Source organism: Oppia nitens, unplaced genomic scaffold (genome assembly GCF_028296485.1).
Source record: "Oppia nitens isolate AA-2021 unplaced genomic scaffold, nextdenovo-longstitch-racon4-pilon3 scaffold9_pilon_pilon_pilon, whole genome shotgun sequence".
NCBI classification, from domain to species: domain Eukaryota; kingdom Metazoa; phylum Arthropoda; class Arachnida; order Sarcoptiformes; family Oppiidae; genus Oppia; species Oppia nitens.
Genome location: NW_026533253.1, coordinates 2,234,514 through 2,248,818, shown reverse-complemented (window position 1 = coordinate 2,248,818; position 14,305 = coordinate 2,234,514). Strand labels below are relative to the sequence as shown.

The 14,305-nt window shown below is 24.2% G+C and overlaps 5 protein-coding genes across 6 annotated transcripts; 3 read left to right on the top strand and 2 right to left on the bottom strand.

Annotated features, from left to right (window-relative positions):
• Positions 1–674: 674 nt before the first annotated feature.
• LOC128964573 (uncharacterized) lies at positions 675–3,222 on the top strand. The gene is made up of 6 exons (XM_054311201.1): positions 675–998; positions 1,884–1,956; positions 2,030–2,109; positions 2,179–2,299; positions 2,355–2,468; positions 2,519–3,222. The coding sequence occupies exons 1-6, from the start codon at positions 967–969 to the stop codon at positions 3,071–3,073; spliced, it is 975 nt and encodes a 324-aa protein (XP_054167176.1). The 5' UTR covers positions 675–966; the 3' UTR covers positions 3,074–3,222.
• On the bottom strand, positions 3,078–4,447 carry LOC128964744 (protein O-mannose kinase-like). Its single transcript, XM_054311381.1, has 2 exons — positions 3,512–4,447; positions 3,078–3,116 (listed from the first exon to the last, which is right to left on the bottom strand). Exons 1-2 carry the CDS (start codon positions 4,445–4,447, stop codon positions 3,078–3,080), a joined length of 975 nt encoding a protein of 324 aa, XP_054167356.1.
• A 57-nt stretch (positions 4,448–4,504) lies between these two features.
• LOC128964817 (small nuclear ribonucleoprotein G-like) lies at positions 4,505–4,930 on the bottom strand. The gene is made up of 2 exons (XM_054311457.1): positions 4,863–4,930; positions 4,505–4,785 (listed from the first exon to the last, which is right to left on the bottom strand). Exons 1-2 carry the CDS (start codon positions 4,915–4,917, stop codon positions 4,610–4,612), a joined length of 231 nt encoding a protein of 76 aa, XP_054167432.1. The 5' UTR covers positions 4,918–4,930; the 3' UTR covers positions 4,505–4,609.
• A 209-nt stretch (positions 4,931–5,139) lies between these two features.
• On the top strand, positions 5,140–7,110 carry LOC128964816 (nucleolar protein 16-like). 2 transcript variants are annotated; one of them, XM_054311456.1, is made up of 4 exons: positions 5,140–5,187; positions 6,268–6,343; positions 6,413–6,525; positions 6,691–7,110. In XM_054311456.1, the coding sequence occupies exons 2-4, from the start codon at positions 6,313–6,315 to the stop codon at positions 7,078–7,080; spliced, it is 534 nt and encodes a 177-aa protein (XP_054167431.1). In that variant the 5' UTR covers positions 5,140–5,187; positions 6,268–6,312; the 3' UTR covers positions 7,081–7,110. The 2 variants fall into 2 exon arrangements, with proteins under 2 accessions (XP_054167431.1, XP_054167430.1); XM_054311455.1 differs by lacking the exons at positions 5,140–5,187; positions 6,691–7,110 and adding exons at positions 5,322–5,443; positions 5,524–5,970 and having other exon boundaries at positions 6,413–6,462.
• A 5,122-nt stretch (positions 7,111–12,232) lies between these two features.
• Positions 12,233–14,253, top strand: LOC128964518 (uncharacterized). The gene is made up of 4 exons (XM_054311132.1): positions 12,233–12,338; positions 12,910–13,006; positions 13,098–13,309; positions 13,504–14,253. The coding sequence occupies exons 3-4, from the start codon at positions 13,120–13,122 to the stop codon at positions 13,839–13,841; spliced, it is 528 nt and encodes a 175-aa protein (XP_054167107.1). The 5' UTR covers positions 12,233–12,338; positions 12,910–13,006; positions 13,098–13,119; the 3' UTR covers positions 13,842–14,253.
• The last annotated feature ends 52 nt before the right edge of the window (positions 14,254–14,305 follow it).

Genomic DNA, 14,305 nt, shown 5'->3' with positions numbered 1-14,305 from the left:
AGAGGATATTATTATTTAGTTAGTAATAAATAAAGTAATGTTAAATTAGTAAATATATGTCAAATAGTTGCCAGGGTCATTCAATTATTGATTCAATTATTCATTCAATATTTTTTATACATGTATGTAATCCCTATAAGTAATGTACAGTTTAGTACTTTATTGTATAAAATGATTATTTACTAATACCTATGATATTAATAACAATTGGTTAAAAATTGACAATATATTAGTGATTGTATTGCATGTGTTTGTTAATTAAATTGGAGGAAAAGTTCAAATGAAAGTCATAAAAAACAATAGCCCGGAGTCAAGGGTGTGGTTCCTAACACTTAATGTACAGTAAAAATAAAGGCAGCGATTGATTGCAAATGATATGCTATTTGAGGACTGCCTTACAGTGTCGGCACATAATCTCCGATCCAATCATTATTATGTATTTTATACCATACATACAATTGTATGGCAACTTTGATGATCAACTGTAATCGTTGTCATAATTTTCATTAAATTTAATATAATATCAAATACAACACAAATTGACAATCCGTTTGATTTAATAAACCCATAATATTGTCACTAAAGTTAATATAATTAAGTTTTTTCATTATTTAATTGGTTTTTACTGTATATACAAATGACATGCAATGCAGTATTGAATGCCATCTGTTGTGTGTTTAATACATTAATATTCAAATGACAGCTGACTTTGAGTCCATTGAACAGTCAATTGAATGCATAGTTTGACAACAATTGTAAACAAAGACTGCAATCATATGAATGACACAAACGTTAAGTGCTTTGAATGCGACGCTAACTATGAGTTGATCTCTTGAGTATAATTTATGTCCATTTGGTTGAATCCATCACCCAATTGATCCATTGATTGATTTATTGTTTTTAGTTAATTTTATTACTAATTTCATTTCATTGATTATTTTATTGCTGTCATTGACCTCTTGACCAATGATTGGCCACTATTTGTCGCGACTAACGATGTAAGTGATGACAACTTTTTTATTCATTTATTTTATCATAACTTTTAATTAAATTAAATTTAATTAATTAATTAATTTCCTAAAAATGCGTTTTATTTAAGTTATAAAAATCTAATACCTTTTATGGTAATTATTTTTTAATTATTTTAATTATTGTATTGTCTTATATGAAAATATGTGTCAAAATAGCATTATTTGTGACATTTTGTTGTTGTTATTATATAACTATACATATAATTAAATATTATATTTATTACATTATATAACTTATTACAAACTGTTATAACTTATTAAGTTATATAACCGTTTTTATTAGACAATGCAATCATTGAATTTAAAATATAGTAACTTTCAAATACACTGCCATTGGATAACATGATTACTATTATAAAAAAAAAGTTATATAATGTTTATGTTATTTAAATCACTTGACTGTTAATACTCTTAAATATAATGTCTGTCTTGTAATATGAAATTCAATGCAAACGAACCGTTTCTCTCGGATTAATCTATTTATAGTATTTAAACAAAACTATAATTAATTTATGTTAGTTTTGACTTTAGTATAGTGTATATGATATATAATTTTTAGTCTCCAGTTTGAGAATAATGCGAGTTTACAAAAGTTTACAATGAATTTGCAATAAATTAAATGCAATTCATTTCCTTAATTTAATTTATTAGAGAATATTATTGAATGAATTTATTAATGAAAATTATTATTTTAAAAAATAAATTGATTAAAAAGTTGATGTGATGTTAGCAACAAGTGATGGTAGAAACCAATATACGAGTGACGATAACGGCTGCCAATACAGCCTTAGTGTTGCTCTTCTGGAGCTCTTGTTTTCATTCATTATCCAAATATTTGTATTTCATTTATAGATTATTCTTCGGCACTCTATTTCCTGCTTATTCTTCATATAAAGCCGTCAAGAATAGGGATATCAAAGAATACGTAAGTCTTGAATAATAAGTTATGATTGAATTGATATTACAATTATTATAAATATTTGTCATATAATTGTCAGTCACGATGGATGATGTATTGGATTGTTTTCGCAATTTTCTCTTTTATTGAAGTATTCTCTGATATATTCATTGGTTTTTGGTATAACTATTTGAATTGACTTATTATGAATGGCTTTATTTATATTATTTATTATATAACTGTTTTAAGGCTTCCTTTCTATTATGAGTTAAAAATTGTGTTTATCCTATGGCTTATGTCTCCTTATGGTAACGGATCCAAAATACTATACTTGCATTTAGTTCATCCACAGTTAACAACCCATGAACAGGTTTTGTATGACATTTTAATAATTTCTATAATAATGTAATTTATTTTAAATTCAGACAATAGATTTGTATATTGATTCTGCAAAACGAATGGGCATTACTTCCGTATGGAATTTGTGGACAAAAGTTACAGAATTTGCCAACAGATCTTTGATATACTTTTTTCAAATTGTAAGTAAAATTTTGATATAAATTTAGTTATTTAATTATTCATATTATAGGCGCAAACAATTGTTATAAATCAAATACAACGAACCAATACCAGTGCTGTCGACGGTCCGGCAATTCATTCCGTCCAAACTCAACAATTGTTAAGTCAATCCAATTTCTTACCACAATTTCTATTTATGAGATCTCCAACTACCAAACCTATTGAAACTCAGTCTGCAAACAATAGTCCACAATCAGACAATACTAGTTCACATGAAAGTATGGCTCTTAAATCAAATGCAATGTCTCAGAGATGGTTCTCTGCCGAAGCTTTACATTTATTCGATATTAACGAAGACATTAAACCAGTTCCCAATTTGATGTCACTACGAATGCGTTCAGAATCTGAATCCAATCTCGACGATTGGGAACAAATGGATATCACAGAAGTTGATGGCAAACCACCCGTCCAGCCGTCAAAAGGTAGGAAAAAGGCTAAAACACCTAAGAATACAACAAATACAGAGAAACCGGTAAGAAGAACAACACGTGTAGCTGCTGTTAAGGCACGCGCCAAATGCAAACAGGATAACAACTTACCTGAAGATATCGAAGAATTTGTTTGAAATATTAATTTAACTTTTGATGCATTTTCGAGTCGTTTTTGTGCTTATTTTATATACAAATATATCAGAATTTATTCATCTATTCTTGTTATATATCAGTATAAATCTGTGATATTATTCACTAATAATTTCTGCAATAATTAATTGCCTGCACTTACTTATCAATTTATACACTTTTATAGGATTAAATTTTTGCATTAAATGAATTGTATTTCACTTTAAATAAACAAAAATTATTTGTAATATTTTGAATGATTACTGTAAATGTCTAATATATGTACAGTATATCATACAAAATTATATTTTAATTTTCACAATTATTATTGTATACAAGTATTAAATATATATTAAGTATATATATTTAATTTGAGATTTTATTAATAAATTTTACTTTAAAATATAATGATTATCTAATTTATTTAATAAATTTATATAAACATTAAGCACATCATTAGCTGTGGGTCTTAAATTTGGATCAATACTTTTACATTGACTGTGAATATCTTTTAAATGGCTTAAAACCCAAAGCAACTTTGATTGATAATCGAGATGTGTTGATGTCTTGAGGAACCACTGACAGACATCTGGTATTTTCCAGATATCAGTTCTGTGATCGTATTCACGCATTTTATCGTTACTAAAAAGTTGATCACTTCTATTCCATAGCTGTTCCGGTGCTACAAATGTGCCAAACAGTTGTCTCGGTCCACACTTAACACCTTTATGTCGACTAATCACTTGTGGCAAAGCATCCAAATCATTCAATACAAGTGTTAATTCATCCGTTAATAAGTATTGAGAAAGTGTTTTCTGAAGTGTATTTGAATCACACATAACTCGAGTACCAATTGGGCTATTGTGCAGATAATCTAAAATTTTCACATAATTTACACACAAATTGAGAGTAATTGATGTCATGTTATGGTGTATACTATTTTTGACGATAATATGCGGCAAATTGTTTGCGTCACCGTTTGGGTGATATTCAGTAAACAACATATCATTATTACACCAACCAATCAATTGCACAATCAATGCATTTTGTGATAACTGTTTCAACATTTGCAGATTATGGTGAAAATCACTTAAATATTGTTTATCACTAACATTGGACACAACAAGATAATTGTCGTTCCACTTAACTAAGTGTATATTCTTCACTAAACCTCTGCTTAAGAACATAACTGGAGTCATGTCTTTATAATCACTACAATCAAGCATTTGGTGACAACTATGCATTGATCCGATTCGGAAAGTGCCGACGGGACAACTGGCCAACATTTGCTGCCGATTGTCATATATAAAGCATAGCAATATATCTAAGACAATCACATTAAATGATAACAATTTGACAAATAATAATATTTTATCCATTTCTCTCTTTCTCTCTCTTTATATCATTATTTTTAATTAATTTGAAACAAAAATATGTTTAAATAATGGTTAATATTTGAAGAAAAATTATAATAACAAAAAAATAGATGAATTAAAGAGTTTGTAATTAATTAAAGTGAAAACATATGTTGTTATATAATATCAAATTCGTTCCAAAGACTCGAGAAGAACGACGGCATTACCTCTGATGACAACCATTCCGATCGGTATTTTCTCTCCCTTTCGGTTCTCTTCGACCGCTTCGTCGACCACTAAATTCATGAACGGATCAAATCCACGCAAAATACCATTTATTGTTCGACTTCCGTTCAATTTGACTGTAAAGACAACATAACAATTTGGATCAAATGGTCATTCATTGATAATATCAAACAAAGAGTGGGTTAACACTCACGTGACAAACGTTTGTCCATATATTTCTTGAGTTCCGGTGGATGTGCTTTACTCATAGTTGTTAATATGTATTATATATAACTTAATGACAATTAGATTTAAACAATAATAGCTCTTTTTGTGTCCAATTCTTCTTCTACTTGAAAACAGATGAAAATCAATTGAAACAAACGCTTCACAAACACAATAGTCTTGTCTTTAATTTACTCAATAGTATTGTAATGTTGTATGACTTGAATGCAGTCAATGACTGACACCTATTGATGTATTAGACATACACTCAATGAATGACTGATTGTTGTCATCACTGATCGACACACGTGTTGGTGAGTATTGCAATCAAATTGATTTGTTTGATCACTTGTTGAGCGCATTTCCATCTATTAAACCATTGATTGCAAGTGTTGTACAATTAATTGATATATCAGTAGTCAGTTTTGATTAATAATTGTCACCAAAAATGTCAAAAGCAAAAGGAGTGTCAAAACGAAGAAAGGCAACAAAAAGGCCTAACTTTGTCCATAAAACGAAACTCAAGAGACAGAGGAATAAAATCCTTAAGAAGACCGTCAAAATTGAATGGTTTGTCTTTTAAATTGTAGTTATAATTAAATATGTTTACAATTATTATAATATTTTATACAAATTATAATATTATTTAGTAAATCAATTCGCGATTCAATCGATAAGAAGAAGAATTTGACCATAAATTTCACTGCAATGGGTCTCTCATTAAATCCAAACAAAACTTTGGCAAAAGTTGGTACTGAAGAGCAAAATGAAATTAAAAACAGTAAACGGAAAGAAGTGAAGAATAAATCTAAAGATAATTTGAAAAAGACTAAAGTTATTGAAGAGTTGGAGGCAGAGGCCAGTAAAGAGATCCCAAAGAAGTTTAAGTTCGGACCAATTAATGCTAAGTTTTGCGTTTATATGATTGAAAAATATGGCGATAATTATGAGGCAATGGCAAGGGATCCAATCAATTACTATCAAGAATCTGTTGGACAAATCAGACAAAAGATTAAAAAGTTTAAAGCGATTCCATCCAATTGGAACTCATATCTTGAGGCAAAAAAATTAATCGAAACTCAAGATACTAATGATATGTAAATCATTATAATAATTGATTTGTAAATTAATATTTAGCTTCAATTATAACAATATAAGCATTACTTTATTATTTCGTTAAAATTATTAGGAATATACAGTATTTATCGTATCATTAATTATAGTGTATATTAAAGGCCTATATTTTTATGTTCTATACCTTTATTGATGTTTAATGTAATTTAATTGTATAATAAATATTATCATAAATTTTAGGTGAAATGCGCTCAATTTGTTATCATTTATAATTATTGTCTAATAATTTAAGTTTTATTTATTGCTATATTTGTTAACAGTTATTATTTTACCCGTAATGAAGTGGCAAATATATTACATTTATAATGGAGATTGAAAGTGAATCGTCAAATAAATGTTAGTATAATAGCAATGATTATTACTTTGATTTATACTTTAATTAATTGAACCGATTGTCACCAATAGGTCAGAAAAAGATTCAGTTTACTGAAGACACATTTGATAGCCAACACGACTCTAAGATAGGAGTCAAATATATTAGCGATAATAGAGTTGACTTTCATTTGGGATTTTTACAGGTATTTCAATTTACCGATAATTAGTTAATAGACATTTTGGAAAAATATATCTATAAATTACTGTAATATACTATCTTTGGGTAGTATACTATACATATTTGGATTTATTGTTTTATTATTTATCATATTATAAATAATTAAAACTATTAACTCATTGTTTATTAGGTTCGACATCGATATGAAATCAGATGTACTTTCAAATGTCCGAAAGCTATTGAGGGCTCACTTGTTGAACGAAATACCGATCCATTGATTCCAAACCCAAACATTCGTTTAATTGATTTAAAACGTTTAGATAAGAGTTCGGAATCGAGTGATGATATCTATGACATATGTATTGAATATTTTGCTCACAAAGAAAAACTATTGAAAGAACAGATTAGTCTTCAATCGAGTGATTCTGTGTCACAAACTTTAAGTCTTGTATTCAATGCACGTGTCTTAGGCAAAGGCAAAGGAACGCCTTCGATAAGGAAAGGGATCAAACAAATTGCTATTGAAATGGATGAAGACGATGACGGAGAAGCCACTGATTGGACCGGATTTACTAATTAAATGTTAACTCAATTTTATAAAAATAATTTCTATCATATATATATATATATAACTAATTAATTACTTAAACATTATAAACGCAAATGATATTTTAGTATTATTGTATATGATTATCGATAAATCTTTAAATTTTTATATTAAAATTAAATAATTTCAATGTGTTAGAAGCTATTTATGGTTAATCGCATAACAATTAACATTGAGATACTGGCACCCCCTTGAATTATGTGTGGTATCAATTTTTAAAAATTAAAATGAACAAGTTAAAATTAAGATTTACTATTTTATAAGGTAATTAATTAAGATTATAAAGAGAGTTACAATATATTATTTATATTTTATATTGTTTTTCTGTAATTATTACTTATCTGTAAGAGTATTCTAGTAAATAATATTATTTAATTAAGATATCATTGAAAAAGAGCTAAAGTATAACATTTAAAAATTTTCATTTACAATAGTTATTACAATAATTGATATTATAGATACAAAAATTAGATGCACATATCACATGATACAAATCAACTTTTTTGCACTACTCCTAAACTACGTTATCATATATACTGTTTAAACTAAGAGCGCATTTTTCAAACAATAATTTCATTTTAAATAATAATTACAATAAGTTTTAATTATTTTAATGTATTTTCAGTATTAATATATAAAATACAATATATATAAACAAATATAATAAAACAAATATATTATAAAATAATTTAAACTGAAATTATTGTTTGAAAAATGCGCTCTTAGTTTAAACAGTATATATGATAACGTAGTTTAGGAGTAGTGCAAAAAAGTTGATTTGTATCATGTGATATGTGCATCTAATTTTTGTATCTATAATATCAATTGTCATCCAAAATTATTTTAAAACTAATATCGTCAAAACAATTTTACTGTAATAAACTAATTCACAATTTTTATAACTTTATATGATTATAAATTAATTGCAATGAATTTTTCTTATTGTTAAACTATTATTGTTTTTGTGAATTATAATTTCAAAATAAATGTTCATCAGTTAAACTATTGTAATAAAGCCAAAGACAAAGTCTGAAATTAAATAATATCAAACAAAATATTTATTATTTGATAAAAATTTATTTATTAACAATAATTATCACTAATGATTGCATTTCAATTATTTTTGATTATATTTTAGCTCATTTTTGATCTTAGAATAAAATTATTGTAATTTATTTTTAATTATAAGTTATAACTATTATAATTATAATATAATTAACTGTTATGACTTATAATTAAAAATAAATTACAATAATTTTATTTTAAGATCAATAATGAGCTAAACTATAATCAAAAATAATTGAAATTTATATGTAATAATTTTAGCTATTTTCACAAAATTATATCATTAGTTATTTGCTCTTTTATTTAGTATTTAATATATTTTCTAACTCAATATAGTTATGTTATAAAATTATTTTTAAGCAACTATTTGATTACTTTTTACTATTACTTTAATTAACAATTTAAGATAATTATTTTATATTTTGCTAAAAAACTATAAAATAATAAATTAAATGATTATTCTGTATTTTTTGTTTAATATAAACTCAATGTACTGATAAAAACTTAATTGTAATTTACATTTTTTATAAAAATATAAATATTGCTTTACTGATATTAAATTCTAAATTTTTAATATAATAATATAATTTATTAAGTTTCTTATATGTCATTTGCAACAAAATTGCTTATTAAATGGTGTGAATAACAATAATTTGAATCACATTATTAGTAAATTAATTGTAATACAAATGGCCTTCAATTTACTGATGATTTTTTAAAAATAACTAAAATGTTTTTAATTTATTCGTTACTAAGGAGTAAATTAGTGTTAAGATAGTACCATAAAGTTTATAGACTATACTATAAATATAAATAATATATAAGTTAACAGTAATTATTGAAAGGACGTAGTGATTGAAAGATATTTTCAAAATAAAAATAATAATCATATTTAATTAATTCAAAATTGACATTTTATTATTATAAATATCTAAACTTAACTATAAAATAATAATTTCAAAAATTTTTCAAATTTTAACAAAGATTACAAATTAGTGTTAACTGAATTTTATTTCATCGCTACTATCTTACAATAAAAATAAATATATTAAAACTATGACTATGACTATATTAAAAGTGAAAATGACAGTATAACTTTTGAATAACTATTTATGAATTTATTGATTTGATTGCTACTTATACAAAAAACTGTTAAGAAAGTTATATTTATTTCAATTAAATTTAAATACACAATTAACTATACAATAATACTAAAATACTTTTTGCCAATTAGTAACAATAATATAATAACATTTATATCATTAGTATTTATTCTTCAATTATTGATATACAGTATAGTAAATGTAATTTTATTTTTATTGAATATTTACTTTTATAAAAAAATCCTGTTATTATATCATTTCCTAATTGATAATTATTTCGTACAACTTAATTGATATTATATTATTATTTACAATATACCGCTATATACAGTATTTTATAAATTTATAAATTACTATAGTTAGATTATTGATATTGTTAATTAAATAAGTATAATTAAATATTATATTATATAAAACATACAGTATGTAATGTACTTTATTAATATTTTTTAAGTACTCTAAATTTATTATCAATTTTATAGTTAACTACAGATTTTTGTATTTTTGTACTCTTATTAGAATAAATAAAATCATAATTTTTGTAATAATATTATTGATAAACATTAAAGCGACTTTAAATATAATTATTTAATTATTTAATTTCTATCATTTATTTTATATAAAAAATTGATTTTGAATACTATATACCATTTGGTATCAAAGCATAATTTATTTAACACAATTACTTTTATAAAAGTATAATAGTGCAAATTTTGACTTTGAATTTTTAAATTTTTAATAGACAAAAATATAGTTTTAATCAAATGTTTGACTTATAGACTATAAGTTATATTAAAACTATTAGAAAATTTATTATACTAAATATATGCTCAAATTATGTAAAATGTAAATACAGTAAATATTAATATTATCGTAAATATTAAACATGTTAGACAATTAGGAAACTTTATGGAAAATTTGTGTGAGTTTTGTATATATTTTTAATGTTACTTTTATTATCGCATTTGTGTAACAAATCTAATCCAATGTACAGTATATGTAATTTTATACATTTACAGTACATTTCAAGTATAATTAAGATATTCTGTATATTTCAAGTTTTCAAAAGTATTTTAACTTATTAGAGCGTATACTAAATGCATATTTGCTTAGTTTTACTAAATTAATGGATATTAATTTCAAACATTGATATCGTATCTATAGAATCATATAAAAACAAAATAAAATATCTAACTTATTAATATATATTGACAATATGACCTGTATAAAATAATTTTAAATATTGAATAATAAAGTATTTTTTATTTATTTAGTTGATATTGTTAGCAAATAAAATTATGGTATTCAAAAATTTATATGATCAAATTAAGATATAAATTACATTTTTAAAAATAAGTAACTCTAAATTTATAAATATTTTTATATATTGTATATTTATAAAATACAAAAATTTATAATTAAAATTAAAAAAAATATATTCAGAATTATAAAATATTTTTTTGCATAAAATTATAGCATGTTTTGCGATAAATAGACAAAATTGTTGCCAAATACTGTATATATATATTCTTTATTATTATTTTTGTCGATTTTTTATTATAAGATAAACTGAGGGAATGTTTTCAATTATATGTACAAAGTTTTCCAATTTAAAAAAATATTTAGTTGTTTATGTATTTTATACAATTTATTAATTAATTAATCAATAAATTGATTTTGTTTACGACATAACTGTTTAATAATAACAAATATGTTAAGCAATAATCAGTTGATGTCATCAATCGTCAGAATAATAATAATTATATTATTGTTTAGTGTTTTCCAACTATTTTATAGACTTTTTGACTGCAGTTGTGATGTCAGTGCTGTTGAAACACACGATTACATTGAAGTTAAGTTTGAGAAGAGAAATGTATTACTATTTCATCATTATTTCTATTACTTACATATTGTTTAGCTTAAGATCACATTAAGTATAATATAAGTTCATTTAGTTTTAAATACTTTAGAATTTTGTTGACAACTATTTTATTAAAATATGTTAAATATTTAATATAACTATAGTTGTTATATTTAGTACACATTTATATATTTTATAGATTTTAAAAACATAATAGTAAAAAGCAGTGTTGATATTTTGATATATTTATTGGCATTCAAGATTAGCATAGTAAATTTACAACATTTTTATATAAAATATATTATATCATAATTTATATGGTTTTATTGGTTATTAAATCTTTTATATATAACTTATATAAATGGCTTATTATATGGTTTTAGTTAATTATTTGAAATATATTTTTTCTGATTTTTAAAACTTTAAGTTAAGTTTAAGTTAAGCTAAACAAAGTATTACAGTACTGTAGTTGTTCTAAACTATGCCATTGGGTTACATTAGATGTGTAGACAACACAATATTTCTAACATATAGGAAAATTCCCAATAAATTAAAATTAAAATTTCCATTAAAATAGATTTTTGTTATTATTAAAAATACAATTTAAAATATTGTTTAAGTTGTTTATATACATTGTGTTTATAAATTTTGAACATATTTATGTTATATTTGAATGTGATTTCTATATAATTTCAATAAAATATAAATATTTTTTAGCAATTTATGTGAAAATATAGGGAAAGAAAGTCTAAATATTATATATTAGTTGTGTTGTGTTGTCAATGCTATTATGCTATCATTGATTGCATTGAATGCCTGTATTTTTCGACATTTTGTTTCATTCATTGAGACTAACAATACATTTGTTTGTAATCTGTGTTTACAATAATTGCAATTAAGATCTGATTTATATAATAATAATAATTAATAAATTACAACAAAAATATGAATCAATTGGTTGAATGTGTGAACAGTGGTTCACAATTGTCAGCAATTGTATCGATGATTATATTTATTCACACTTTCTTATGAATTGATTGACACCTCATCTCTCTATTTCTGTCCAATTAATTAATTAATTAATTAATTTCTTCTGTATAACCATATAATCACATCATTTCATTTTTTTGTGTTTTTCTTCAATTGTGTGGATCTGATTGAAACAATTGGGTATTTGGTCTCTTTCTCTATATATTCTTCCGGTAAGTCATAGACACTATCGCATAGTTTTTATCAATTGATTGGCCAATATGTTTGAACATTGGATTCAATTATAATTAATAAAAAAAAATATTGATTTTGTTTGCTTGTAATCAGTCAGTTGTCACCAGAGCTAGAGTTATGGCACATGTAATCACTATATTAATGATATCAGAGTCAGACCATCAATATATCATTTATTAGTTAGTGCTTTGGTTTATAAGATAACAATTTAGACTATCAGTCAAAATGTGTTTATGAAATGACAATAAATATGTTTTGTTGCCAATACTTCCAACACTTGTTTTTTGTGTATATATTTCTTAAGATAAAAGGCTTCCCAATGAAAAACGGGATGTCTTCGTGACCTTCGCGCTAATCTTCCAGTTCTTCATCTGTAATATTATATAAAAAGAGTCCTTAAAACTAATTCATTTATTAGTCATAAAATTGTCTTAAAAATTGGTTATATTTTTTTTTAAGTAATTGTGATTTTAAAGCAATATTTTTTTATTTTAATATATTGATTATTTAAAGCTAAAAAAAAGATAATTATAAATATGTATTTGTCAGACACTGAGATCAGGTCTTTTGGTTGGCAATCAAATACTTTTCAACACTTGAATAGTCTTTACTTTTGGCAATACTATTGCAAACACTTAGACTTTTTGTATGCAATATTTTATTTATTTATTATATATTTAATAATATATAACTATCAATGTTTTTATAATATTATCATTTTTTTTGTCATTAAATAGTGAAATCAATTTTTTTGTCAAAATGGATGCATCAGAAAATAATCAGAAGAACAGCAATAATACTCTCAACGATTGGTTTAGCAATCCGTTTGAAAGAGTGAACCACTCGACCAACTTTGAGGACTATGCCTGTGCTCCGGATGATAACAACTATTTAAATACAAACAGTACTTCTTATGTCAAAAAAGCTACCATTCCTTCAATAAATAAAGGTAATAATAACCTCATAGTTTTCATTTAAAATAAAAATTAGATTATATCTGAGATTAGTTAATTAGTAGTTTACTTTAGAGTTAAACCAAGTATATTAAGGTCAAGAACTTTTATATTTGATATATTTTAACGCAAAATATCAAATGACATACATTTGAATATTTATTTATAATGACAATAATTTTTATTATAGAAATGGGCTCAACATCCTTAAAATTGACAAACAAAGCAAATGTTTGGAATTATTTGAGTGATCCGAGAGATCATAGTTCGTCAGCTGAAGTGACGCCATCGGGATCTCCTCAGAACTCTCCGTATTCTATAAGGAAATCAATGGAAGGCAAGAAAGTGTCGAAGAATGGCACAAATGAGTTGTCCTTAAATAACTCCAAGCGTTGGTTTTATTCGGGTTTCTTTAACACCGATCTAAAGGCAGGTCTAGAAGATAAACCAATGACCAAAACTTCAAGTTTCAAAAATCTTTGCGTTTCTAACTTTGACATCAATGCTGTCGGTCCCACTTCATGGTAGTCATCCCTCCCTATCCATACTATCACATACTAACTCAGCATTAATATCTCAAAAATTTCTAATTTAATTTAAATTATTTATACATCATATGAGAGCCAAACAAATTAGTTTTATATTACATATAATTATTTTGTTTGATTTATATGTGAATACATTCCAAAAGCAATCATTGGTTTACTTGAAATATCAAACTAACAATAATTTAATAGTAAAAAAATTCAATATTTATAATAATCTCAAATTTTGATTAACAAATCAGTATTTTATTAATAATATTCACACCTGTTATCAATAAAATCATATATTTTTAAAGTTTTTCATTTTTCACTTTTTAAAATTTATTTTCCTTTCAATGTTAAACTATTTAATAATTAATAAATATCTATTGTGCAAAATAGTCAAAAAAAAAAATAAATAAAAACACCCGTTATTTTATTAATAGTTACTTTTACTTTATTACTATT